The sequence below is a fragment of the Pygoscelis adeliae genome, unplaced genomic scaffold (assembly GCF_000699105.1).
Source record: "Pygoscelis adeliae isolate BGI_AS28 unplaced genomic scaffold, ASM69910v1 Scaffold167, whole genome shotgun sequence".
Taxonomy (NCBI): Eukaryota; Metazoa; Chordata; class Aves; order Sphenisciformes; family Spheniscidae; genus Pygoscelis; species Pygoscelis adeliae.
This window is the reverse complement of record NW_008825428.1, coordinates 367,675-395,470: the sequence shown is the minus strand read 5'-3', so window position 1 is coordinate 395,470 and position 27,796 is coordinate 367,675. Positions and strand designations below refer to the sequence as shown.

Genomic DNA, 27,796 nt, shown 5'->3' with positions numbered 1-27,796 from the left:
TCTAGTGTGAACTTAATGCAAGAAACTGCAATTGAAATATAATTGCATAAAACCCCCAATCTATTTATCACAAACTCAGAAATTGGCACAGAAATTTCAGCATGCGAGTGCACAATCAAGGGACAACTATTCATGAAAATAACTATTCAGGTGAATAAGAAAGGAAGAAACTGCTTTAAAGAGCTTGGGTTTTTTTTCTGTATATATTTTTGGGACTTCAGGAAAAAAATACTCAGTAATTTACATAGCTGATATTATATGTTTAAAGAAAAATGCAAACTACCGAGAAGGCTACTGAAGTTTGATACCCATCAATCTTTATTCATACTGGCCCGATTACTTTTTAAAACACCATTAAGTAGACACACGCTGCCATCTAGTGAGCATCTCTAACATAGCTGCAGTTTGATTTCTGAGGAGAAGAAAATGTGTTGCTTGGAGCAAGTAACTTAATACAGTACAAAACATATACAAACTTAAAAATGCTGCACTGAATGCTTTGTCAATTGTATATTACATAATAGAGATACACAGAGCAAAGCTAAAGTATTTTATTAATAATTTATTGTCAGTAAGAAAGACTGGCTAATGGTAATTTTCAGTAAAAACCTTTACAAGACCATTGGATCACAAATATACAGACACTATAAAAACTGTGTCATGGTGGTTTTGGTTCTAAACTGGTATGTAGAGGGTCCCCAACACACTTTCCAAGAAGGGAAAAAATGTTTACAGTTCTAAAATACAGCAACCCATTTAAGACATTTCCATGTAGTTGACCCAGAAAGTTATCAGACCTAACCTATGTACAGTTGGAATTGTGTGAATATGCTGAATTTTTTTTATAATGAAATGTCAAACCTTAGTTTTTGGGGGAATACATACAGTGACGCCCTGATTATAAGAAGTCAGGGTGCTAGCTTTTAATGGCACACTAACACCACTAGTTTCAGTGGAAAACAAATTCACAAAATATCTACAAAATCTAGTTAAAACTATTAAAATCAAAACTGTACATAAAATTTACAAAAAGTAGGAGAAAATTAATTGCATTAGAACTATATAAATATATGCATCATGCTAACATGGAGAAGTGGTATGTGATTTTTTTTAACATAGACAATGTAAGTACAAAAAGGATGTTCAGAAATGGCACAGCCAATGGGAATCTTGGAACTGTCCAATTACAGTAGGTCAGGAAATGGAAATAGGCTGATTTAGTGAAATGGAGCTGCATGATCCAATGCCGCCACGCCAGTTTAGCTCACTGAAACAAAAGCATTCACTGTGGCTGGGAAAAAGAAAAAAATAAAAAAGCTCTTGGAAGTCGCTCTAGATTTGACAAAGTTTGTTAGAGTCCAGGCACTTTTGTTGAGTGTGTCAGACTTCTGTATGTTGCTGGGAATCAAGTGGAGGAATTTTCACATCTTCAAAATGACCATCATCGCCACTCTCATAGTCACTCATCATGACTTCAGACTCCATTTCACAGCACGCTGACACATCGGAGCATGAAGCTGTGGAAGCATACACAGACATGGACATGTTGTCTACAGCGGGTGCTTCAAAGTCTCTATTGTACCCTAATGTGTAAGGAGCATAAGGTTCTCTGTAACTGCCGTTGACGCCACTGGTTGCGGTCTGAGGTTCTGACATGTCTGCAGGATAGTGATGGGGAAGGTACTGATTCAGGTTAAATCTCTGCCTGCTTCTTGTAGAAGAACCCAAGCTACCTACGGCTGGCATGTCTCTGGGTGGCTGTATTGACTCCAGCTGGTCACTGTATTCTGGTGGTAACGGTGGAAGCTCATCAGGTGCAGGGAAGTCATCAGGTGGAGGTGGAAAATCACTCTCTATGTCATAACCGCCAGGGTAATAGTCTGTATCGATGGCGTTTGGATCCGTGTAGAGGGGAGCTGACTCCTCAACCACTTCGTAATTTGGATACTCTTGGATACCTGGCAACTGAACACTTGGCATCCAGTCTGATGTATCCCAGTGATAACCTGAAAAGTTAATTTAAAAAAAAAAAAAAGTAGTGTTAGTATCTTGTCTTGAAGTCAATCTGAACTGAGAAGTCAACGTACGTATTAAGACAATGCAATCACCATGATTAGGACACTAGTTAATTAGAGAGCAGTTTGCCCCGGTTCCACAAAAGACATTCAACACAACACAGCTTTACAGTTATGCCATGCATTAGATACTGCGTCATTCACACTTGAACTTTTACATTTTCTCAGACATCTCACCTAATGGGAAGAGCTGTAGGTCACCTATGGAATGTGCTGTCACAATACATAATGGTATAGAATTGTTCACTGGATAGCAAAGAACCAACAGCCTCCCCTGGTGCAGCTAAATTCTTAATCAACTGTTAAGTAATTAAAGTTAGGGTGATTACAGCTGCCTGTTTTTCTTATGAATATATTTAGCATATATAAACCATGCTTTTCTTACATAAAAGAAGTATTTTGTAATCGGTAAAGTATCCAGACCTTTTAAAGCGACTTTACCCCTTAACTGAATTGTAAAGTTAATTTCACAAAATGCTGTTAGCTCTGCAGTAACTGCCGCACCTCTGATAAAAATCTCCGACTATTAGTAAAGACATTCCACATTCAAATACAAGAACACACAGGAAAATAAAGCTTAATCATGCATAAACGACCGAACTTGATCCTCTCTTGCAAACTCCCCTTGAATAACTGTATTGGTCTGCTGGAAACTAGATGTAAGCCTAATCTCATTAAAAAATAATTGTTTTTCTCATCTAACCACCAAAAAGGAAAATAATACAGAATTGTAATAAGGTGCAAATCTAGTAAAGAGTAATCACTGCAGACAAATGCACAGCAAGCAACTGATAGTAAGTCTGTGTTAAAATCAAGTATGAACAGAAATATTTTGGTGAACATCAATGAACTGCATGCAGAAGTCACCTCTTGAATTGCTGAGGTCAGGAACAGCAAAAGATTCTTTTTAGGTGGCAGAATGAGAAGAAAAAGGAGAAAACATCTGTAGTTAGGAATCAAATAGTAGAACCGATGTAAAGACAAACAATGACTGTCACTATGATGTTCATGCTGCTTTTGTCCATTATTTGTAGGCAAAATACGCCAGTTTACTTAGCAGTAGTAAAATTGGCATTTTTTTTTTTTTTTCTTCTCCTGGGCTCCTTCTTTGTTAGACTTGAACTGTTGAATAGCTACTGAGTCGATGTAGCCCACCCAGGAGACGGCTGCGTAGTGGCAAAATCTGCAGTCCGCAGAAATCTATCAGTAGGTTTAGGACTTCTGCTAAAAAGGGTAACAAGACTCGGTCTGATTTTTTTCTTTCCGTGTATCCCCGTGGTTTTCGATACAGGGCTGCATCTATTAGGACTTAGACTTTCAAGTATCTCATGCAAAGATGGGACCTCTCCCTTTAGTATCTAGCTTCCATACACTGTGCACTGGGAGACCTGCCTCCCTTTGTACAGCAATCCCAACAACTCATGCTCAGCAGAGAACTGTCCTGTGTTATCTGACAAATTTTAAATCTTTCTCTCTTCAGGAATCTATATTCCCTATTCAGGTCTGTAAGGATGGGCGATGCCTATCCTAATACCAGATTGTTCTCCTAAGAATCGATACTTTTATCTATTCTTGGAAGACTGGAGGGACAGAGGTTGACTCTTGGGGGATGTTTCCTTTTTTTTTTTTTAAGCTTGCCTAGCCCAGACAAGAAAAATACTGTCCACACTAAAGGAGGTATCAGTCTGCTACCATCCGTGATCTGACTCCTAAAACATCTTTGGCCTCATCTCCAGGAGAAGGTTCTCACCACTAGTCTACTTAGAAGACGACATTCTCCATTTTTCTCGGGAAACTGGGTGCAGAACTAAAGCCAATAGGCCTTATGATTTAGAGCGCTTTTACCAAGCACTGGGGAGACCTCGGTCCTGTCCTCTGCTTCTGAGGCAAAGACCCTTTAACATAAAATACAGAAACACAAACTAGAACCTGATGTGCCCATCTTTCTAGGTGACAATCTGCTAGACTGGAGCTATATTTCCTCTTGCACTCAGCACTGTCCATTTGCACGGAGCTACGACCTTCCCTGAGGAGCAGTGCAGAGAACGCAGGCCTACAACTGTCCTAGGATGAGACTCGCTACAGTTCATGCTTCCAGGATACCTGTTGGACAGAACCACCTGGGGAGACTAAAGAGTCTGAGAGACAAGACCATCTGTCCCAGAGCTTGACCTTGCTGAAGGCTTGAGCAAGGATCTCTGCTGCTTGACCTGGCACTCTCCTGAGGGTGCTCAAAAGCAGAACTCATTTACCTAAGGATGCTTTGAAAGAAGGAATGCTTATTAAGAGTAGAAACTTCCAAGTGTTAAGAAGTAGCTGAGCAGGACATCTTTGATCTCTCTATGAATATTCTGCAATGCATAAAATATTTGTATTTATCTCACAGTGATACTAAACCATCAAGCAATACTTTCAACTTTGACTTGAGAACTACATCCATCATTTTTATTTTCTACCAATTAAAATCTCAGAGAAAATCTGAGTAAGTTATTAAATATTTCCCCTGATAGATTTTACTTCTTCTAGTCTTATAATTCTCCCTTTCATATATACTGCGCATTACAATTTTTTAGCACTGAGGACTATGGTCTACAGGTACACAGTAATGAACTACTCATGTAATTAGAAGTCTTTGCATTTGTCTACTTTTTTGTGTCTGCATACATTAGACAGGATGTACTTCAAATAACAAACCAAAGAGAATCTTTAGCTACTATAATTAATTTTATGTTCTTAAAATGGCTTCGTTTTAAGTAGGACTTAATAAAAAAGTAGGGTTTCCTAGTCTGTATTAAGAAATAGGAAACATACACTGTGGATGTTGTTTCAGAAGTAACCTCTGCAGACTCATGGTCATGAAGTGAATTACTTGCGTATTACTCGAACTTTACGGATTTTTAAGTCAATTAAAACAATAGGTAGCATTTGTATAGCCTCACCGCCACCTTTATTACTACTATGATTTTGCAAAGAGTTTGTGTTTTCCAGAGCGGTCAGTTCTTAAACTTTAGCAGAAAAGAAATAAAATTCCATTGAAAACGTCTACTTCGCCTCTTTCTTTCTTCCAAATACAGACTACACACACACACACAAATTATAAGTGTGTGTACATACATACACCCAAACATACCTTTTAGTTACTGGTGTACGGCTGGGTAGTAAGTAACTACTTAAACTGATAGGGATGTGTATGCCTACATACCTCAACCGCATACTAGAAATCATATTTTTCTGCTAAAGAGACAGATTGATCTGAAGACCAGGGAAGTGCGTACTGATACCAGACTACTCCCATTCTGCTCAGCTGGACAAGGTGCCAACAGGTGTGGGTGGGAGAAGAAAAGGAAGTGGGGGCTGCTGCTTTTTCATCTACAGTAGTGTATGTAATTGCCTTTGATGTTGTCTCAATTCTGCTGGGAGCTTTAGTGTGAATATTTTCAGAAGAGAGTAAGCACCAAGAGCTTTTTATGCCAATTCTCCCCCCCCCCCCAAGAAATCACGCTTTGAAACCTGTCCACAGCATAGCTACAGCATACACATGAAAATATGAACAGATATACAATATAAATATATTCTTTGCTAAAACTTATCAGAAAGTCCAAGTAAATAATATTTTATAACTCCCATCTGCTAGGGCTACATTACTAGAAGACAAACGTGCATTATTCTGCCAAAGCAGTAAAAAAATATGAAAACATATATATACCTTCTTTTTCCACCGAGTCAACAACAGCATTGACAAGGTGTATTACAGTCACTACGGAAGCTTGTAAAAGGTATAAAAGGAGCAAATTAAAACAAACCTATAGTTAGTGTCATTTTAAACAGCATACAGATATACAAAAAAACACTGTAAAATTGCAGTTCATTACTATTTTATAGAGCAAGATTATTGGTGTACATATACCTTTACTCTCTACCTAGAAAGCAGTTGCATTAATACATAAAATACTCTATAAACCTGAATTTTATTCTTGATAAACATGGAAAAGTACTTGTAACTCTTCCTGAAGCAAATTCTGCACAAGCACAAAGCTGCTTTAGTTGTGTTAGAATTTCTGAAATGCTTCCTAAACACACCATTTGCATAATACTTCATCTAGATAGCAATAAACTAGGCTCTTCTAAAGGCTTGTGTTGGGTGAATTAAGGAGTATTTCATTAGGCTTCCCCTTTTAGACTGCAAACTACATTCCCCCTCCCCCCAGTGGAAGACCAGGGGAAGAAATTTTCACTGAAATGAACTAAAATGCTAGAATATGAAAAATATCTACTGAAAACTTCTGTTGCTCATGTACTCAAGGTGTGTGTGTGAACAGTAGGAATACCAAATTATCACAGTGGGAATACCAAATTCAGGCTGTGACATTCTTACTTAAAACCAACCAAAATGAGTTTATTTTTAACGTCTTCCCTTTCCCAAGATACTTTTGGAAGGGAGAAGGATTTACTCTTATAGGGTAGGATGAGGTAAGCACATGCAATTTGTTTGCATGGTTCACGAATTAAATTTCAAACTAATAAATTCAGAATCTACCAAAAAGGAAGGAAGGAACAATATACTACAGCTATTTCTCTTAAAATGATGTATCAATGAGTAATCAATACATGACAAGAAACGTGAGTAAGAATATATGAAATATATGGGATGGAGAGGAGGGGAGAACAGCATGTACCGCACAACACTTAATACCACAGGAAAAAAGTTGAGAGTTGGTATCAGGTCTACTGATAAAATGATGAGTACTGTAAGCGTACCATTTTACTTTCACCAATCATTAACACAGATGTTAAGAACAAATCACTCTACTTCGCTGAGAAGCAGAATGTTCTTTATTCCTAAACTAAAGAAATTTCAAATTCTTTTTACTGTACGCAGACAAAAGCAGAAATTGGAATAAAGAGTCAAAACACCTTAACTTAGTGAATTAAGTTACGAGACAACCGTGGCTTTGTCCAATCAGTCTGAAATGTTTCTGAATACATAGATGCATTCATATCAACTGTAAAAGCATCTGTCACCACAGTGGAAAAGTAAAAGACTTCCAATTAATAGCAATAAAACCCACAAATATGCATACTGATTATATTTTGATGGACTGGAGTTGCGATCAAAATATTTATATTTTTATATTGGCTGTTTTCATTGTATGAAATTTTATGAATTCTTTTTAATCATGGTGAAAGCCAAATATACTGTTCTACTATAACAAAATTCCTCTTTGTGCAGCTTCCTTCATTACTAAAGTAATCAAACTTACAAGCAGTCCCTTAAACTCTGCTCTCACTCAGAACTGATCTGATCCATATGGGAGCTGAGGTCGCAGCAAGAAAGAGAGAAGGAAACAAATGAAACTGTAACACCAGAAAGTTTTTTACTGAGAGCTGAATGTCAAAGCGAAAGTTATATTTGTGCAGAGGCCATTTTTTAAATTCACCGTATTCTTGCATAAGGTGATAACTAATGATTACCTAGAAGAGTTTCTCAATTTGAACACGCTTTTAACGCCTTTTAAACACAAGGCTCTGAACACCTTCTACTGCATTTTCACTGTTAATACTCTAGCAGCAGAATGATTATATATAATTTTAAGGTAAAGTAATTAACGCGAGGTGTAAGATAGGCAAAATACTTTTAAAAAATTAACATATCTGGGTATTAACATAAGTAAATACAGATATATATTAAATAAGGTATTATTTAATATATATTCGATATATGTAAGTCCTATTGACACTAAGAGATATAGATGCAAAGACAGAAGAAATGAACGTAAGCGGCAGTACAGAATGATTGTATTTTACGTACCATTGTCATCACATGATTCAGACTGGAAGGAGCTGAGAGACTGGACCTCAGACATGCTTTCTCTAGCACTATAAGGATGGGAGTTCTTTTCATCCAGAGGCTTTTTTGAAAGGCAGGGGTCAAGATCTACTACTTTAGCTGAAAGAAAAAGTTTCAAGCGAGACGATTAATGGATTCTAGATTAAACAGTCAATAAAATTTAAGGCTGAGATCTACGCATTTTTACAAAACTTCATAGAGCATGAAGCCCGATCAGACTCAAAACCCAGTAAAGTCATAATGCCTTTTGTACCCTAACAGGCATGGGCAGACTTTGCACTCATATTAAAATTGTACCAGCACACACCTTTAACAGAAAAGTAAGAAAATAAGAACATTTCTTACTGTCATAGTCAAAATCCCAGCTGGGTTTCTGTATTGAATCGCTGTCTGAAGGAGAGTTGGAGGGAGGTGGAGGTGGCAAATTTGGTGCTACACTGCAAACAGCTACAGCTTTCCGGTGACCATGTACAGAATCTGGGTTAAAAGTACTAAACTCTGGGTGCTCGGGGATAGCAGACCCCTCAAAAGAATTCCTGTCAAGATTGTTCCTGGAGTCGCTTGGAATGCTTGGAGTGTATGAAATGGGACGAACAGGAACCTGTGGTGGGATGTCAGAATAGATGTTCTTATTCAATTTTGCATCAAAATAAGGTCTTTGCAAGAAAGCTGTTGTAGCTCCCAGTTGCTTGTCTTCAGGTTCTGGCTGGTGCTTCTTCTTTCTACTAATCACTTTGCGGCAAACAACAAAAATGACAACTAACAAGAATATTCCTGCAATGAAAACAATAATCCCAATCACTTCGGCTAAGCTAATGTTCCAAGATGTCGAAACGTATTTGTTAAGAACAATGTCCGTGCAGTGTTTTCCTCCAAATCCACGGCTACAATTGCAGTAATATGAACCGTAAGTGTTCTCACAAAGGGCACCATTAAGACACGGGTTTTCTACGCATTCATCGACATCAGTCAGGCACCTACCAGAAACAGAGCAGAGAAATGATGGTTAGTTTACATCAGTAGTCTTTGTTGTCGTCTCCTTGTTCTCAACAATTCTAGATCTATTTAATACACAGTCTGTACACTACCAGGCAATTTGCTATTTTATCAACATTCCAGATTTCAACCAGTTTGAACTGTTAACTGTTAAGTAATACTGTTAAAAATTCAATATATGTGGAACACTACCTACCTTTCTCCACGAAAGCCTGCTTCACACTCACAAACAGGTCCATCCAAACTGTCAATACACTTGCCACTGTTTTTACAAGGATTGTCTTTGCAATACGGACCCAGCTGGCACCTGCAAAGGCAAAAAAAAAAAAGGGGGGGGGGGGGGGGGAGGGGGGAAGCATGAATGAACCTTACTGCAAGTGAGTATAGTGTGGGATTCAGGGCTGTAACATGGGGGTTGGCATTAACTTCAACTAACTACAGTGGGTTTCAAAGTCTGAGCTTTAAGTAGGAAACAGATAAAAAAGAAAACAGAAAAAGTGTTACATTTATAGCCTATTCTCTAAGGGGTTCATTGGTACAATAAACCATACAAAACATACCTTTGGCCTGTGTATTGTCCTCGGCACTGGCAGATAAAATCATCACTGACTGGGATGCAAGTACCACCATAAAGGCAGGGGTTGGAAGCACACGGGTTGACACTTACATCGCAGTGAGTTCCCATAAACAAAGGTGCACACTTGCAGTAGTAACCTGAAATCAAATACAGTCTTTTTGAAAGACACACATGGCTTTACTGGATTCAAGATAAAATCCTCCCTGCCCACCTACCTGTTTGAAGAGAGAGAGGATGGGAAGAAATAGAAATATTTTTATCGAAAGATGAAGGGAAGTCTAACAGTAAGGTTTTTCTTGAATACAGTTGAAGGATAACTTTCATTTCTCTCACAAAACTCAAGCTTGTCACAATGATTTCAGAATTTTTGAAGAATGACTCTGAAGTAGGCAGCTAAGAGGACGGACCTCAGGTATTGACACTGAAGATTAAATCCCCACTTTGTCTGATGGACTTTGTCTACTTCATACCCCAAGGAATTGAGTCTAGAACACGGCAGACACAGCCTTCCTACCTGCTCAACAACCAGCCTTCTACAGCCCTCTGGGAAAGCAAGAATTATTCACAAAGTTGTTTTGTCCTTCAAGGCAGGGAAGTGGAAAAGCAGTTTTGAAAACTAACAGCAGAAAAATACAGCACAGAGCTTACCTCCATTTGACAGTGCATTGCAGATGCCTCCATTCTGACATGGGCTGCTTGAACAACCTTCTGTGGTAGTCAGTAAGCATCCAGGAGTCACATCTACAGATTCTTCCATGTGTGCATAATTTCGTGGCTTACTGTTTAGGGGCAGCTCTTGTCCATTAAGTACAACAGAATCCATACAGCCTCTGAAACCATTGCTAACCTGAGGACTTCTACCATGTCTTGTACCTTGCTGCCGAATATGACCACCAAAAAACACATGATTATCTAGGTTTAGTGTCCTAAGTGTACCAGGAGCAGTACCAGACGCAGTATGCACCCTATCCAGAACAAGTCGTGCGTAATTTCCGTCCACTTCAAGAGATACTGAATGCCACTGGCCATCGTTAATCTGAATGCTCTGAACGGAGACAATCCCAGGTCCACTGCCACAATCGAATTTATATTGCAGCCTTCCATGGTGAATCTATAGAGGAAAGCCACGACATCAACAAATGGTCTGCACACTTGAAGAGTATAAAGTATTGATGCCTATAAAAGTTTGTGTTTGCTGGAGAGACGGGATGATGGTGGTGTTCATAAAACCATCTGTATTACAAACAGTCACAGTGACTGTGATTCATTCTATATGGTTCTTTTAATTAAAATGTATACTTTGTACATTTTTTCCTTTAGTAAAGAAGTCACAGATCATCACCAAAAGATTACAATACTTCAAGACCTTTGTGCTTTAAGTGACTTTTTCTGTATGGACTTCATGAGTATTATAAGCAAATAAATTTAAAGTTGTTATTTAAAATAGATAATTCAGGGTTTTTTTGTTTTATTTTTAAAACATTAAAGAAAACTAATTCCTTTTACACATTAAAAAAATTCTGTACAAGTTTGTCACCTGGATGTATAACACACACTACCTTGAAGGCAATTCTCAATTGTAACAACGCAACAGAGATGTTGTGATTCAATCTTTTAATTTGGCACAAAAAATAGTAAGAAGATGGTAAGAAGAAAAGAGGAGGAGATTTTAATATACCTCTAAGATACTGTAGTCTGTTCCTCGAGCATACATAACAACTGCATGAGCAGAGTAAGTTTTAAGTCTCATTGTCAGCTTCATTTCCTCTTTGTTCTCATTTTCCATGAGACGGTATTTCACATAGCTGCTCCCAGTAAATGTCACAGCAGAGCCAGCTGATGCTTAGGAATACAGAAAAGCATAAAATGTGTTAACACAGGACTGGCATCAAATTTATATTTGGAAAGTAGTATGGTTTTACACAGAGATTTTTAGAGTTAATTTCTTACCAGGACACTGTCCAGCTTTGCTGTCTTGGCAAACACAGGTGTATTTTCCTTCCTTTGGATCTCCTAAACATTCGGTACCTTCAGGGCATGGGTTTCCTTCACACACACTATTCACCAGGGGGCATTTCCCTTCTGTAAAACGAAATACATTCTTTCTCTTCTGCTGGTGGTAATGGTATTTTGTGAAAATAGCTATATTTAAATATGTGAAAATACTGTACTGAAGTACAGTAGCTGAAAGCAACCCAAATGATATCCTTATCAGACAAGGAAGTGAAGTAACAGTTTTGGGACATGACTGGCACAAACACAGACTAGACAAATGGCATGTATAGCGGCTGATGTTCACAGTTATCTTGATTACTCAAACAATTCAATTGGTAAAATTTGGCAACTGGTGTTGTGGTTTAAGGTTTACCATTACTATCACACACCCTAAAAAACAACATATAGATATTGAACATGGACAGAGTGGGTTGGGGAGAGCAGAAGAGTGTGTCTGTATTTGAGACAGAAAAGGAACGGGCTTTAAATATTTACTTAAGATGTGCAAGTTCACCCAGCATGATTAAGTCACGATTTTAAAAAGCAATGTTGTTTCCCTCAAAGCTAAAGACAAATTAATCTTCTGTTATAAGTCTGTATACTTATATGTATCTTAATGAATACTCATTTCCCAATTCACCCTGTCATTCCCAGCCAAGTTTGGAAGCTGCGCGGGCTATTCCTCTAAGCAGAAACCAGGAAGTATTCAGGCACTTTGCAAGAACTTACCTTCGTGCATACGAGACTGAAAATGGCTGGCAATTTAGAACGGGCAACAAAAAAAAGGAACTTCTTTCATAAAATGGAAAATGACGGTGCAACTATAAAAAAAAATAATCCTTTCCCATAAGCTTATATTATATAAATTCTTAAAATGGGTAATGAGACAAAGAATTACTCCTTACTCTGAATAAAATTAGGCAAATGTTGCAGTGAGGGTTACAGGACATTCTTAATCTTGTCCTGTAATATAGATGTTCCCCTGTGGATTACGGCTGTTCAAAACCAGAACAATGTTTTCAAGGATACTGTTTTCCTTACTGCTTTTCTTACCTTTACAAAGACAAACTGCTGTTCTGTGATGACGGGGAGTGACAAAACTCAACCTGGCTGTGCTGTGGGTTGACATGATGTTCTCATCCACTGTTACTTTTTCTTCACAAAATTTCAAAGGACAATCTAGGCCTGCACAAAGCTTATGGAAAACATCAATTATCCGGACACCTAAAATCTCCTCTAGGTCAGGCACAGAAGAGTTTATCTTGTGGAGCAAAATTCTCATCGGGTGCTGAGAGCTACCAGACTTCTCAATATTCAGGAGGACATCAAGATTTGAAGGAGGATCAGAAGGCTGCAAACTAACAATCTGGATGTCATTTCTCCTCACGCCCAAGATGTTTCTTAAAGCTCTCTGGAAATTACGCCAGTAATCACCGATGAATTCTTCAGGGGCAAGGTTTGCAAAGCGTATTGCAATGCTGTGATTTAGTACATCTTGTGTGATTTGTCTGATGTGTACAGTAATATCAGCTGCAGTTGTAAATTTTCCATCTGTAACAGTGACATTTAGGAGGTACTGTCCTACGTCTAATCTTTTATGTGCTATTAGTTTGCCACCAGTACTGGAAACAGAGAACAAGGATTCCATTTTGGGGTCCAGACTGTATGTCAAAGTATCATAAACATCTTGATCAGTTGCATGAATTTTTCCAATGACACCACCTGAATATTCTTCCCCAAAGGCTGTGATAAAGATTTCTAGAGGCAGAATTGCTGGAGAATAAATGCTTTCCTCAATAACTCTAATATCAATGTAAGTCAAAGATGACAACGGTGGTTTTCCATTATCTGCCACCTAAAGGAAGATGAGGACAGAGTTAGATTTTTGCTTAATGTCAAATTCTTCTGTAGATGTCTGTACTGTATACAGTAGACTTGTATTTTTCTAAAAAAAAAAGTTCCTACAGGAAAATGTTTTATTAAAATTTCATAACACAGGTCCTGACATAAAAGTTAATATTGAAAATTTAAAAAGCTTATATAAGCAGACACACACAAACATATTTTCACTTCTTCCAAGATTAAAAGGTTACAGTGCTCTTAATACCTGGACATGCCAGGAAGCTACTAGCACTTCTAGCAAATACAGAGGAAATGCACAGTAGCTGATTTCAGACAGCAGATGGTGCTTGAAGCTTTTTTATTTCAAGCATGGAAACATTACAAACTTGAAATGAGTCATGCACCAGAAATTTACAACATGCTTCACCAGTTATTAGGAGGTGGTCTTGAAGACAATCTAAATGCAGTATGCCAAACAGTACTTCAAAAGGAAAACAATACCTGTAGAAAGTTACGATTAATTATGTTGTCTTTCATGATTTGTGATCATGGAGAGGAAAAAAACACCTGTAGTGCTATTTGCTTCAGACAATTAAAGTAACTATCTTTAACAAAATCAGCCTAATTCAATTTTAAAGCCTTTTTAAACATCACATCCCCTGTCCTCCACCCTTTTTTGACAAAAGCATACACTGTCGTTGTATGAAGAGGGGACAAAAAAAAAAAAAAAAGAGTAGAAAAGTGAGAAAAGAGCATTCCCTGAGGTTCACTTTCTTTCTATTTCTCAGTTCTTGTTTCCCATCTACCTTTTTCCCGGAGCTCTTTCCCAGTTACTGAAAATGAGACTAAAGAAATGGGCAAAAAAGAATTGGAGAGATGTGAAGGGTCAGAGGGGATACACAGGGCTCAGAAGGTAGAAGATACCCTGCATTGTTCAAAAGATTTTACAATAATTTTACAATAACTACAGGTAGTTGGTACACTTTGAAGATCTATGCAGAGAAGCTGCTTTTGATTTTTCATACAAATTTAAGCAAAAGAGGAAAAACTCCAGGCACAAGATCATCTGTGGACGTGCGTATAATCGTAGCATTTTTAAAAGCTAATACATGTCTCAAAGAACTACATGTCTTCATCCGTTAACTCCAAAAGACAGGCATGGCTAGAAACTTGCCCTCTAGTTACGCAAACGTAACTGGGGGGGGCGGGGACAGCTCAAGTTGGCAAAGTTTTGTTTTGCTTAGATTTCTGCCTGGAAACAAGAGAAGGCAGGCAGTTTAGCTGCAGGAGAAATGCCCAAGGGAAACAAGAAAGGGCTTAAAACAGGCAAGTAAAATTCTAACAAATGGACAGCAAGTAGGAAAGAAGAGCCCCAGGAGAAATGATTTTTCAGTAGTGCGGATATTTAAAAATCTTCTGTCGTTTTAAACTAAAGACTTCAGAGTGTGGCACAAAGGACTGTATGACTCATAGCTGAAGATTTCACACAGTAATGCTGTGAGACATTTGTTAATGGATAATCTATTTCCTTTGGAGAGAGGGAAAGCAAATGTGAGTGGCATGCACATGTAGGTGGCTGTTGGGAGAAAAATCCTTACTTCTATTAAAAACACAAAAGTAAAGTAAAAGAAAGACTCATGTTAAGTAAAGTTTTTTGATGGTAGTGGGTGTGTGGGGTGTGTATGGGAGGGGTTGTTTGTGGGGTCTTGGGGTTTTTTGTTTTGTTTTTTTCCCAATTAAAGTATGCCTGTAACATAAGACGACCTCTGCCTCAGCAATCCATTCAGAAAGCAACTAAGGTGAAAGCTATCAATACTGAAAAGCACACCAGTGAAGGTCAGTTAAAAGGAAAACGAGTATTAAGAGATCATACACAGCCATTAACTTGTGAGCTGCAAGACTCGCAGAAATTAAAGATACTGTAAACTTGAGAAGATGCCTTCCTACAGCCTTTGAAAACTTTCTTTTAAATGAACAGGGGAAGAATATTTTTCCACAGAAGTCATGTATCTATTTTTGTATGTATCATTGGAATTGAAGTCTTGTGATATGGAAATGCTAGTTTTAGTCTTAGATGCATTCATACTCGTGTATAGTGACTCACTAAGGAGAAGATAATAGCAAATCATAGCACTGTGTCTATTTAAGAAAAGCTATCATAGTACAAGATGATAAATGGCAATTAAAAGACAGTGACATATTTCCAGAATCCAGGCAGAGAACTTGTAAATCAAGGGACTAGACAGGTCCAAAATACTGAGATTGGGTAGTACAGCATACAAAAAATGCACATTAGTATAGTCTGCTTTAATGATTTACAATCTCTGAGAAGCCTTTTTTCTAAATGAGTACATTTAAGACCCTTGTTTAGCTACTGGATGCCATTAAAATAGCCCTTATTCATTCCCTAGAAAAAAGGCACTTTTCAAGTGCTGTGCTAAAGAGAAGATAGCTTAAGTACTGACAGGCTGTTTACAAGCACCCTACAGCCTAGGAAGTGAAATGAAAGAATTGCATGATTCCACCCAGAGGAAGGCGTTAGATAGGTGCCTCATACTTAAGAAAAGGCAGGTACATTAGGAGGGGCCAACTGTACAGCTAAATCATGAAACGTGACAAAGACAGTGTAACAGTCTACACAGAACAGACATAATTGCCTGTGCATGCATTCACAGGAAGATGTTTTAGAAGCAAAATAAATAGAAATCAGTTACTGCTTAGAGAAAATATAAAATAAAACATATGAATCTTGTATTACACTGATTGCACATACAGGAAAAACATTGCTGGTTCTTCTTCCCTAAACAAAAAGGCAACTTTGGGGAATCAGTATAGAACTTGGAAAGCCTATTAGGCAAGTGTGACAAAGCCCAGCTCTACTGCTGTTTCGGACTCATGCAGCCTAGGAAGGCCAACGGAGCCATCGCTTAGGTACCTTGAAGGCTAATCTGTCCCACCACTAATTAGCAGATCACCATTGAGGAAAAAAATGGCTCAGAGAGGAATGACATACCTCCCTGCCCCCTTTTTAATCTCAATTCTTAAAACCTAAACTAAACTACATTTAAATAGAACCTTTATCTATGCTGGTTCTTATACTGATGGCTCCTGATAACATGTTTTAGTGACTCAACCAGCAAACCACAGTAGCTGTGGGAATTTTTTTTCCTTCCTCACAGAAAAGAGATAGACTGTATAAATACACCACGACTATTATCCCAATGTGGACAGAATTCAGTATACACTGATGCAGACAGTACTGCTCAAACTCTGCAAGTGCACGTTTACTCAGAAATTGTGTGCAATATTAGGTATGAGAATAATTTGGAGATTTAAAGAAAATCCTAATGTAAAATAAAGCTAAGAATTTTTCTTAAAACATGAATCTGGAAATGAAGTTTAAGAATTAAGGCCAGCTATTTTTAGCCTACCAATTTTAAGTCTCCTGTTCACAGCTGCTTAATTTATAACTGAATTAAAAAGGACTGGATAAGATTAAAAAAAGTTGTTTGAACTTTTCTTACATCAGGTTACAAAAAACTATTTTAGAGAACTTAGCTATATTAACGTAACCTGGATTTTTGGACATTGTCTGGTCTTTTTGCACAACCATGGCAAATGTAGGCATATATTATGGCATAAAACTAAAAAATGACCCTGAAATGCTGTGTTTTCCACTGCAAGATTCTGAGATCTCCGAGTGCTGTGCTGCAAGTTTCAATGCTATGACAAAGGTCCACTGACCTGGTTTTCCAAGCTTAAAAAAAGATATTTTCAATTGCCATCGGAAAAAGAATGTGGCACTATAGAAAAATATTTCAGTACTGCCGTGATGTGCAACCTTCACTATCCCTGTCTCCATCGTATCAGTGTAGTCCAGCTCACAGCTTCAAGGGTCAAAGTGACAGTGGCAAGAGGAAGTCTGCAGCCAATAGCAGGTGGCTCAAGGGACCTGTCCCCTGCTGGCTTTTCCAGCATTCCACATGAAAGGCGAAGGGCTTATCAAGACCGCTCACCCAGTTAACATTTCACTTACACCTTACCCTTACCATGAGTTTAATTCAGCTTACTGTTACACCTGTGTAGATTTCAATTTAAATCAACAGACATTGTCTATGAAGATGTTACTACAAGGAACGTGCCTCAAACGACTACTTGGCATGTCAGGATCTTGTAACAGAAAGACAAGGGGTCGGCAGGAAAAAATGGTGGATTGGGCATGAGTGGGAGAAGTTAAATACTTAAAACACAAAACAGCTAGAGGTAGTGCATCCTACCTTGACATGAAGTAAATAGTGATCCCTCACTTTGCGATTCAGTGCAGCAGTTGTGGTCAGTACTCCCTGCTGGTTAATCTGAAAAGTGTTCTCTTCGTTTCCACTCAGGACGGTGAAGAGAAAAGGAGGGCCATTGTGAGAAGAATCCTTGTCTGTCACCACTAGTTGTAGCACACTAAATCCAATAGGCTTATTTTCCTATAAATGCATAATACAATCACATTGGTTTTGTTATAATTGAGCATATAGCCTAACATTGATTTCCTTTTCACAACAGAAAAAAAAAATTAAATATCAGATTACTGTCAAACCAGTTAATCAGTATAAAAGAAATGAGAATGACAATATTGTTTAAGGAAAAATACTACCCTCTGAGGGTAACGATGAAACCAGTAAAAGGAGAAAGGCAGTACATTTTTAAACTTCATTTTTTTAAACTTCGTCTTATATTTTTAAAAGTAGCTCAGCCTTGAAACTTTACATGTTTGCACTTTTGGTTTGAATTAATATTATTGTAGATTAATTACCAAGTCATCAAAGATTTCAAATTTAGCTAAAACACCTGTTAAGAATAATCCAATGCCTTTGTTGGGAGGACTAGAAAAACAGGCTCCTCCACCTGACCCCTTGTGTCCCTAATTAGTGTTCTGACTACAATTGTGGCTGCTACAGCCGCAATCTGGTTAAAATATGAAATCCAGGTTTTAAAATTTGCATCATAAAATCCCTTCAAGTTTGCATCCTATGGATGCCTGAGGTTTCACAGACACTTCACACACTTTGGTTTATCATGTATCTGATACACACACACTTGTAACACCTCTCTCCCAGAAAATTTAAATTTGTGCTATACTGTATTGACCAGATTTTTTTCATATATACACATATTTTAAATGCAAAAAAAAAGTAGAAGCGTTATTGTGAAGTACAACAATAACAAAATGCTACCCCTTTCACAGTTGCAAAAACTCCTAATAACAAGCATACTCTTTGTTCTTGAGAGAATAAGTCAAGTTAATTATCAGATATTGCAGCTGAAGCTTTTTTCCCCCTTCAGCAAAACAGACAAGGACCATCATTTCAAAATACAAATATTTACATTTGGACATCGAAAGTAATTTGATTTTCATAATAGCTAAGCACATTTCCAACTGTGTCCAAAAATGTCCATCTCCAATATATCAGGAAATGCACACCAGCATTCTTGGGCAACTCCTCCAGCTTTTTCTCTGCTACCCTCATACTGGGACAGGGTGATATGAGTGAACTATAAAACACGAGGTCTTCCTTTTTAATTGAGCAGACACTGGCTATATAGTCTACAGTTTTAGGGGATACGTTAATTAACATTCACTTCAAGAAAGATTGTAATTGGGGAAAGCAAAATATATCTGACAGCACACAAACATACAAATCTGTTGCTTTAAAAAAAAAAGTAAGATCCAGGACATCTTACTTGCATACTCTGTATATGTTGGGTAGTGATGAATCACTTCGTTCCCTTTCAGAAAGCTACTTTTACAAATCATGCACAGAGTCTCAAACAGAAGTGGTATGTTAGGATGGCACAGTGCACCAGATAACATTGCCTGATCCCCACTTATCTATTGTACAAGGCCAGGCACCAGCAACAGCAAAAGGACCCAAGGGATTGAGCTCACTTACGTTACTAGTATAAAGGTCTTAATGCAATTCCTTTGTTCCCTTCCATTTATTCTCTATTGGATTCAGGAAGACAAGAAGTACAGACGCTGCCTCTGCTATCTTTGCTTTAGCAGAGAGTTTTCTGAATCAGGCAAGTACGTGCCAGCCATTTGAGAATCTGGCCCACTACTACCATCCTAAGGTGCAAAATTAGTCAAAGGATTGGTACGTAGCAATATGAAACACTACTCCTGTTTTAACTGCTTCTGATCCCAGAGGAGGCCAATAGGAATTAAGTCTTGAACTATGTGCCACAGTGCACACCACGTGCTTCACAGTAATAGGTACCTAAAGTATCTTTTTCTAAGTAGTAACTCTAAGATTAAAAGAAATACCAAAATTAACCTACCTGTATGATGCTAAGAACGTTATAAACATAAATGCAATGTGTAAGATATATATATACATGTACACACATGAAGTACATGAAAAAAGAACATGCTCAACTTGCAACGTAAATTTCTAAATAGACTGCACAATATGAATTTTGTAACCCTTACCACTTATTCAGGTAAGCAGTCTCATTGACAGCCTTAAATAATTAAAAATACAGAAAAATAAAATCGAAGCATTAGGTTTATCATATCTTGCAGAATTTTTCAAGTCACAAATTAACACTCCAATAATATTATTTATTTGACTACTTCGCTATCTGTATTTACCTGGATGATAACACTATAGTTTCCTTTTGAGAATACTGGAGGATTGTCATTTACATCAGAAACATCAATATTAACTGTGGTTGTGTTAAGTCTAGGTGGATTTCCATTATCTGAAGCTTGAACTGTCAAGGTATATCCTGAAATCTAAGAAATAATAAAAAAAAAAATTTTCAGACATTCACTATGGAGCAAAGAGTAGCAAACTCAGCTTTCCTTTTAAAGAAGAAATATTTTAGTGCCACCCCCCAGTAAAACTTGCCTTCATATATTTAATCCTTTCTCTTCCTCCTGCAGATGTCCCCCACCCCAAAAAGCATGGACATAAATAGATGCTTTCACTTTGTTACAGCTGTATTAATTTTGGAATACTTGAAATGGTAATTTACAAATACAATCCAAAAAAATGGTAGTCATCAATTACATATCGCTAAATTAATTCCAACTGCTCAAAAAGCATCAAAAGCTTACCTTTTCTCTGTCTAGAAGTTTAGTCACTTTTATTTCACCCCTGGTAGGGTCAATTGTAAAAGGATTTCCCTGATTGCCATCTATAATTGTGTAGCGAATGCGGTTGTTTGAAGGTCCATCAGCATCATCTGCCATAACCTAAGGGACATTACAGTCTCATTTAAAACAGGTCAAAAGAGACTCTATCATCTTTCGGATGAACACATCCTGAAGAGGAGCACAACTATTTCATAGTTCTCAGGAGAAATGTCATCCAAATAGAACATACCAACACCCCTTAATTTCCTGAATTTCTTCTAAAATTAAGTCATGTTCTCATGAGGAGAACACAAATATATCACAAAATATCATCTACTTTCCAATAGCATCTCAAGTCCCTGGTTCTGAAACTTTTTCAAAATAAATATTCAATTCACTCAGTGGCAAACTTATCTATTCATTTATGTCCATCCTCAAATCAATATTCCTTCAAGACTAAAAGCATGATTGTCATGACAGAGTATTTCAAAGGAAAAAACCAACAATACGTACTGTAATGACTGATTGTTCAAGCATAGCATCTTCACTGATTACTGCAGTGTAAGTGTCTTGGCTGAACACTGGAGTATTGTCATTGATATCTGTTACGTTAATATTCACGGTTACAACATCACTTAATGAAGGTGTGCCTCCATCTGTGGCTTCCACTGTCAAGTAGTACTCATGAGAACTTTCATAATCCAAGCTCTCAATAATAAAAATGGCTCCTACGGAAGAAAAAAAAAAAAAGAACACAAAACCCCTCACACAAACTCTGCTATTACTGTAGTATTATATATTGCAACTTTTGATTTTAGTCTGACAAATACTCTGCTTCTTCAGGGCTTGATTTGTCACTGTAAAGCTGGGGCTACACAGTGAAATGATCAGGCTTTACACATAAAAGTAAAAAGGTGAGAAGTTTCTGCCATTACTACAAAAGACTCACACTTTAAAACCACCTGGCTCACGTTCTGTAATGAAAAAAATGAAGAAAAATAAAAAAATGTGTTTAGAAAATGTCCTTTACTTAATTTTCAATTAAAATTAACCAAAAATATGAAATGACATTGAACTTGACTTTCCTTGCAACCAGCATTACGGTCAGGCATGGAATATGCAGAGGTAGTTATAGAAGTGTCTGACCACAAATTCTGATTGATAGAAGTATCTGAGTTAAAGTGTGAGTTTTTAACCGACTAATTAAGGTAGTGCAGTCCCCAACATACATGCTGTTTTGCTGCTGCAAGAGTGTCTTCCTGGAACCTTTTTCCTCCTTTCAAATATGTGAAGAAGTTAAACTGGCAAAGTAATTCTATACTGTAGTACCAGCACGCACACTGGAAAAAGCAGCTGGAAGAACTAATTTCAATTACACTGGTATAATTAACTACTATTAACTTTCGGGTAGAAATCTTATTTAAAAACCCCCAAACTTTACCAGAAATTAACCCTAGAAAAGGAACTATATAAGAAAACAAAACTGGAATTGAGGTGTATATTGATTTTTAACACAGAATTGTCATTAATAGGGACAAATTCTCCACAGAACCTAAATGCTTCCTGAGACTAACTCTGACTAACATGCAAGCCTAAAATCTCCTCTGCCATGCTGGATATATGATTGAACAGAATATTCCAACCTCTCTTTAATGCCATATCAAACTCCTCTAGAATTACTGTCTTTGTGGACCAATGACTAGTTTTCCCAATCAATTTAACTTCTGATCTTTTAGCAAGTCTGGCCACTCATTCTGATTATATAGCTTTTGTCAAAAGACTATTATGCTTCTATCGTTACAGAACTATGTCTTTCCATGCCCTCTGCCCCCAGGGTGGGGAATATTCCAGCTAGGAAACTTACGCTTGCCAGCTAAATGAATCTAATCCAAATAACAATAAGTAGCAGCAACAAATAAAGTTCTTATTCTACATTCTACTGCACTCCTCTAGTAAGTGTGCTGGCAATATGGGTGAACAGACAGTAGCACTGGCTTTACAGCCAGGATGATGCACGTAGAATATACATAACCTATTTAGTTGAACTACTGTAGAACGCAGTATGGCACTGTGCTTGGTTAGCCTAAAGTATATTCACAGTTGTGATCTGTTACCTGTTGTTGAATTGATGCTGAATTTTCCATGTTCATTCCCACTGACTATTGAGTATGTGATTTCAGCATTGGCTTCAATGTCCCTGCTTGCAGCATAGATCTGGAGAACTTCAGTTCCAACCAAAATGTCCTCCGATACACTTGCACTATACTCCCTGTGCTCAAATACAGGTGGATTATCATTTATATCCAAAACAGAAACTATAAGACTACTTGTTGAAGACAGTCTTCTAGGTAAACCTTCATCTGTAGCCTTCAAAGTTAGAGTGTACACAGCTTGTAATTCCCGATCCAAAGGCTTCTCCAACCGAATGATTCCAGAGAATTCATCAATAGAGAACTGGCCCTCTGCAGAGTTCATCAGTGAATAATGGATTTTATGGTTCATCCCTGCATTTTGAAAACAATTGCAGAGTATGAAGCAGCCATTAAAATACACCAACATAATAACAGATCTGATAGCTACAGAAATAAAACATGTATGCTAAATATTATCATTCATGTTAAAGTAAATTTTAGCAAGAGTTAAAGGCTGCTCTCTGAAGGGCAGAATGATTTCCAAAAAGATGTAATCTGATTTAAAAAATTAAGCTAACACTTCATTGCACCGATTTTCTGCCACACAAGAAACATGAAGCATCATTCTGCTACAGTCACAGTACTAGCTAATATGAAATGATTAGTAATATAAATCTAATTATAACTTTAGTACAACAGCATCTGCTTAGCAGGCTTATAAATAACATGGGAGGATATGGGAGAGTTAGGCTGCATCAAATAACTAGTCTCAATTCCAGTAAGTTTATTTAAGAACCATGTCCCAAAATTAACAGGAACATAATTTCTGACAACATTTCTGTATAAAAGAAACAAACAAAAACCCCATAGTTTTTTGGGCCAAGCTCCTCCTGAGCCTCAAAGACTAGTGAATTGTGAAAACATCTGTCTGTTACCTTCCAATTCAGCAACCTAGCTCTATCATAGCACAAAGCAGGTTGGTTGTTTCACGAGACTGAGGCAACTATTAATTATTTGTTTAATAAACTGATGATATATGGAAATCATATACCTTTTAAGAAGACCCTATGCTGTTGTATTCCTTACAACAAAACCTAAGAACAAACTCTTTCTAATGTCATTTCAGTTCATGTTCACTTAAATACTTGTAACTAAACAGTGAAGATAGAGAGGCAGCAAAAACCTTAACAGGGTAGCATATACATAAAGCTACAATTGACCAGCGTTCTCTTTATGGTATGATCATCGATGGCTAGTCTGAGAAACACACATACAAAATCTATGAATGCACATTTACACTAACAGACACAGCTTAATATTCCTTTTACTTACAACAGGAGTAAAAGGATAGACCTAACCCATCATAACATTAATAGCTTATCACACTAAAAATATCCTCTGTTTTGTCTCTTTCCCCTCTCTTCTTTTTTGCAGAGATACAAAAGGGATGTTTTCCAAGCTACTCACACATGAAAGTCAGGTGCTACATGATTTAGTAGCCCTAAATATATCTTTCAGGAGTCTAATCCTTAGAGGTATTGAACATCTGTCAGTTCCACTGAAAGACTTAACACCTCTCAGGGTAAGACTAAATAAACATTACTGTAACTTTGAGACCATGACAAAAGTATTGGTCAAAGAATGCATACCTGCATCTGCATCTGTTGCCTGCACTCTTGTCAAAAGGGTTTTAGGCTCTGTGTTTTCAAATACTGTAATGGAGTAAGGATCAGCTGTAAACTCTGGTGCATTATCGTTCACATCTTCCAGAGTCAGAATAATACTAGCTTGGCAGAATCTTCCTCCTCCATCCGTGGCTTTCACTAGAAGATAATAAACTGCTTGCTGCTCACGATCAAGTGGCATTAACGTTTTCAGTTCACCTATAAACAGAATAACATACATAAGTTGATGAGAGTTGCAAGACTTAAGTACCCCCAACACGTTTTCCTCTAAAATCTTTGTACTCAGAAAAAATAAACAATCATTTTCTTTTTGACAGTAATTTCATCAGTGGCTAAGTCAACAGCTGTACTGCACTAATGAGCTCCACTTTGGGCAAAGCATGTCAGTGGCCTGCCTTTTCAGCTTTAAAACATTAAATACTAAAATCCTCTTCCTTTTTTTTTCCAAATGCCTCTGAAACAGAAATTAGCTGAAGTGAGACTACCCGATGGTGCAGAAAGAGAGAGAATGTGTACACATGCACAAATCCATGTGTTTTTGTGGAAAGAAAATGAAAATATTAGAACTCTGGCTTTAACAAAATGCAAGGTAAAATCCACATATGGTTTGCCTGGGAAATTTAGTTGTGTTCCTTCCACAGCTATTGAGCTGACTCTCCTCCTATAACATTCAATGAACAAACAGAGCTATTCACACTATCAAATATAACTTGCTGCTACAGACAAACTTCTAAAAGTCTAACACATATTTCTAACACACATTTCTTTCCAATGTGACAGAAAACACTATGACAGGCACAATGTGTAGCCATTGTTTCCTTTTAACCAGTTCAAAAAAGTATTCTGAAATACTGTTTATTATTCTAGCCTCACCAATTCTGAATTTATGTAACTACATGCTAGTATAGCACACAGGTGACATGCAAAGTCAAAAAAACTCCATGAAGTAAGATCCTTCTCATTTATTTTGCCACTGAAGTAGTCTAATCTCCTTCTCCGTATTTCCACTATATCTTTGTATTTATCTTATTTAAATTTTCCTATATTGTTTACTACTCCCTTTTTACTGCTTGTCTACTGCAGCCTGCAGAGCACAGGATTTTGGCATTAGCTTTGACCTATATTACAATCCAGAAGACACAAATGCCATGAAAACCAAAGTCAGGCAAGTTAAAAGTTAATCTCATTTATATAATGCTGCCAATAAAAATGGAGGCACTTCTGGTGTTTACTATGGAAAGGAAATTTGTTGCTCCATCTAACCTCATCCCACTTACTATGCCAAACCAAATGATGGCAAAGAGAATCTGAGTGAAGATATTTTCAGTTTATAAATCGTTATTGCTACTACTACAATGAATATAAAAAGTACAAAATTTATAGCATACTTTTACTCCAGTCACTTCAGCATGGAAGTTTCTGGCTTCGGGGCAATTACCCTATTTACTCTTTAGTTCCTCATGTATTAAAATACTTGCCTTTTCCTTGACTTCTATTCAATATATTATTAGTACTTGTATAGTAGAAACTCACATTTTAAACAGTTATATAATAAACTAACCCTTAATGGAAAGCTTAAAGTACTGACATTTATGTATGTCTTAATGTAATAGTAAAACATTTTATAAAATGAGGTGATGACTGGAATTTTGTGGAGTGTATAAAGCATTATTACCTGTGTCTGGAGTGAGTCTGAATTTTTCTGCTCCTGTGCCATGCAGTGTGTAAGTAACTTCTGCGTTGGAACGAATATCTGCGTCTGTAGCAGATACCTGCATTATCAGTTTGCCAGGAAGGGCATCCTCAGGAACAGAATCAGTGTATAAATCCTGCAAGATTAAAAGTTACATTGAAAGACTAAACATATGAAATAAGTAGAGCTTGGAAAGGGGAGGGAAAGAAGGAATGACAGATGAGATAATATCCTGTTTGAATGTTTGGTAACATATGAAGTGAACTAGACGATGAAATACCTGAAAATGAAAAGAACTTACGATTTTCTAATTAAATACCTCACATTTATTAGATTATTCAGAAAGGTAATTAGTACTGCAACCATAGGGACTCTTGAGTATCACTGCATAGCTAAGAACTCTAAACACTTGTAACTGATTAACTGATAATTAAATGCATTCCCAAAATAGGAGTTAAAATTTTTTAGGTAATTTCATTTTTTCCTCCTTGGGTAAATCATCTTTTCTAGGTCTGACTCAACCTAGGAGAAATTGATACCTGCCTTTTTTGTAATGGCATGAAATAAAAGCTTCCAGTTCAAACAAAAACTAAGAAAAAAACACCCAGAATTTAAAGGCACTAAGCACTCTTACAGCTCATCCATGTTAGGGATGTGCATTAAATTAGAAGGACCGAGCCTTATAACACCAATATTAACAAAGGAAAAAAGCTAAAAACATTGACTTACCAGTCTGTATATAACTGCAATCATCTATATATAAGTAACCAACATAAACATCGATTAAGAAAAAGAATCAAATGCTCACTGTATACTTGATCCTTCCCAGAACAAGAAAAGATTTTGCCTTTCCACCCGGTAACATCAAATCTGCGTTCAACAAGATGGCTATGAAAAATCCAAATGTGCTGAAGTAAAAAAAAAAGCTGACTATGAAAAGCCAGGGCTTTCTTGTAAGGCAATTATATATCTTGTAGGGTCCACCTTTCTGGGTTTTTTCCATTCTTTATTTTTCATGTACATTTTTGCAGACTATCAAATCTGGTAAAGTAGATGGTTTTATAACAAGAAAACATTTATGGATTACAGATTTTTGGTGCTGTTGAGTGCAACTGCAGGACAATATTCCTGTCTTTTCAACTCTTATCACAGGAAATGCACAAATACATCAACTAAGTGATAGTACGCAGCCTTCTTTGAGACTTTGCTTCCTTCAGAAAAAACAGCATATAAACTATCATGGCTGCAGCTTAAAACAATTCCTTTTGGAGAAGTATGCATTAACACAGGAGAAATGCACTACAATTCTCCTCATATTCTTCAAATACCCATCCAGTGTTAAAATTACATCAACTAATTGTTTTGGGATTTTTATTTAAGAAACCTGTCCATGAAATAACTTTTCTTTGACAGCATTCTCTCTTAATAGTCCAAATACCAGCATAAAAGGAATACCATTTGTCAGTCTCCTGAGAAGCAATTTCAGAGGAAGTTTACATTTTACATATGGAAGCAGCTGGACACAGAAGATACAAGATTGTGCCTACCTTTTCGCAAACAGGGCTATTATCATTAGCATCAAGGACTTTAACCTCAACCACAGCTTTAGTTGCAAAGGTCCCATCAGTAGCTGTAATATTGAGAAGGTAATTATCCTTTTCTTCCCTGTCCAGAGGCTTTTTGACATAGACCTTCCATTCATTCTGTATATTTTCAACAGCAAACTGTCCCAAAGGATCACCTCCTGAAATACGAAAAGAAACATTTAATTAAAGACGAGAGAGATTGCCACTATTACTCTATCCAGTTAAAATTAAAGAGAAA

At 37.1% G+C, this 27,796-nt stretch overlaps 1 protein-coding gene across 3 annotated transcripts in view; it reads right to left on the bottom strand.

Moving 5' to 3' along the window:
* Positions 1 to 290: 290 nt before the first annotated feature.
* The window catches only part of FAT1 (FAT atypical cadherin 1), a 104,765-nt gene continuing 77,259 nt past the window's right edge, over positions 291 to 27,796 (bottom strand). The window contains exons 10-28 of one of the 3 annotated variants that reach the window (XM_009330651.1): positions 27,520 to 27,716; positions 25,955 to 26,108; positions 24,244 to 24,477; positions 22,577 to 22,966; positions 20,976 to 21,190; positions 20,445 to 20,582; positions 19,977 to 20,120; positions 17,611 to 17,808; positions 12,545 to 13,346; positions 11,447 to 11,578; positions 11,175 to 11,332; positions 10,145 to 10,607; positions 9,480 to 9,633; positions 9,116 to 9,226; positions 8,260 to 8,900; positions 7,885 to 8,016; positions 5,782 to 5,841; positions 2,943 to 2,978; positions 291 to 2,006 (exon numbers count right to left, since the gene is read on the bottom strand). In XM_009330651.1, coding sequence (XP_009328926.1) covers positions 1,381 to 2,006; positions 2,943 to 2,978; positions 5,782 to 5,841; positions 7,885 to 8,016; positions 8,260 to 8,900; positions 9,116 to 9,226; positions 9,480 to 9,633; positions 10,145 to 10,607; positions 11,175 to 11,332; positions 11,447 to 11,578; positions 12,545 to 13,346; positions 17,611 to 17,808; positions 19,977 to 20,120; positions 20,445 to 20,582; positions 20,976 to 21,190; positions 22,577 to 22,966; positions 24,244 to 24,477; positions 25,955 to 26,108; positions 27,520 to 27,716 — 4,985 coding nt within the window. In that variant the 3' untranslated portion in view covers positions 291 to 1,380. Of the gene's footprint in view, positions 2,007 to 2,942; positions 2,979 to 5,781; positions 5,842 to 7,884; positions 8,023 to 8,259; positions 8,901 to 9,115; positions 9,227 to 9,479; positions 9,634 to 10,144; positions 10,608 to 11,174; positions 11,339 to 11,446; positions 11,579 to 12,544; positions 13,347 to 17,610; positions 17,809 to 19,976; positions 20,121 to 20,444; positions 20,583 to 20,975; positions 21,191 to 22,576; positions 22,967 to 24,243; positions 24,478 to 25,954; positions 26,109 to 27,519; positions 27,717 to 27,796 lie in introns of all 3 variants that reach the window. The other 2 variants (XM_009330652.1, XM_009330653.1) reach the window with 2 other exon arrangements.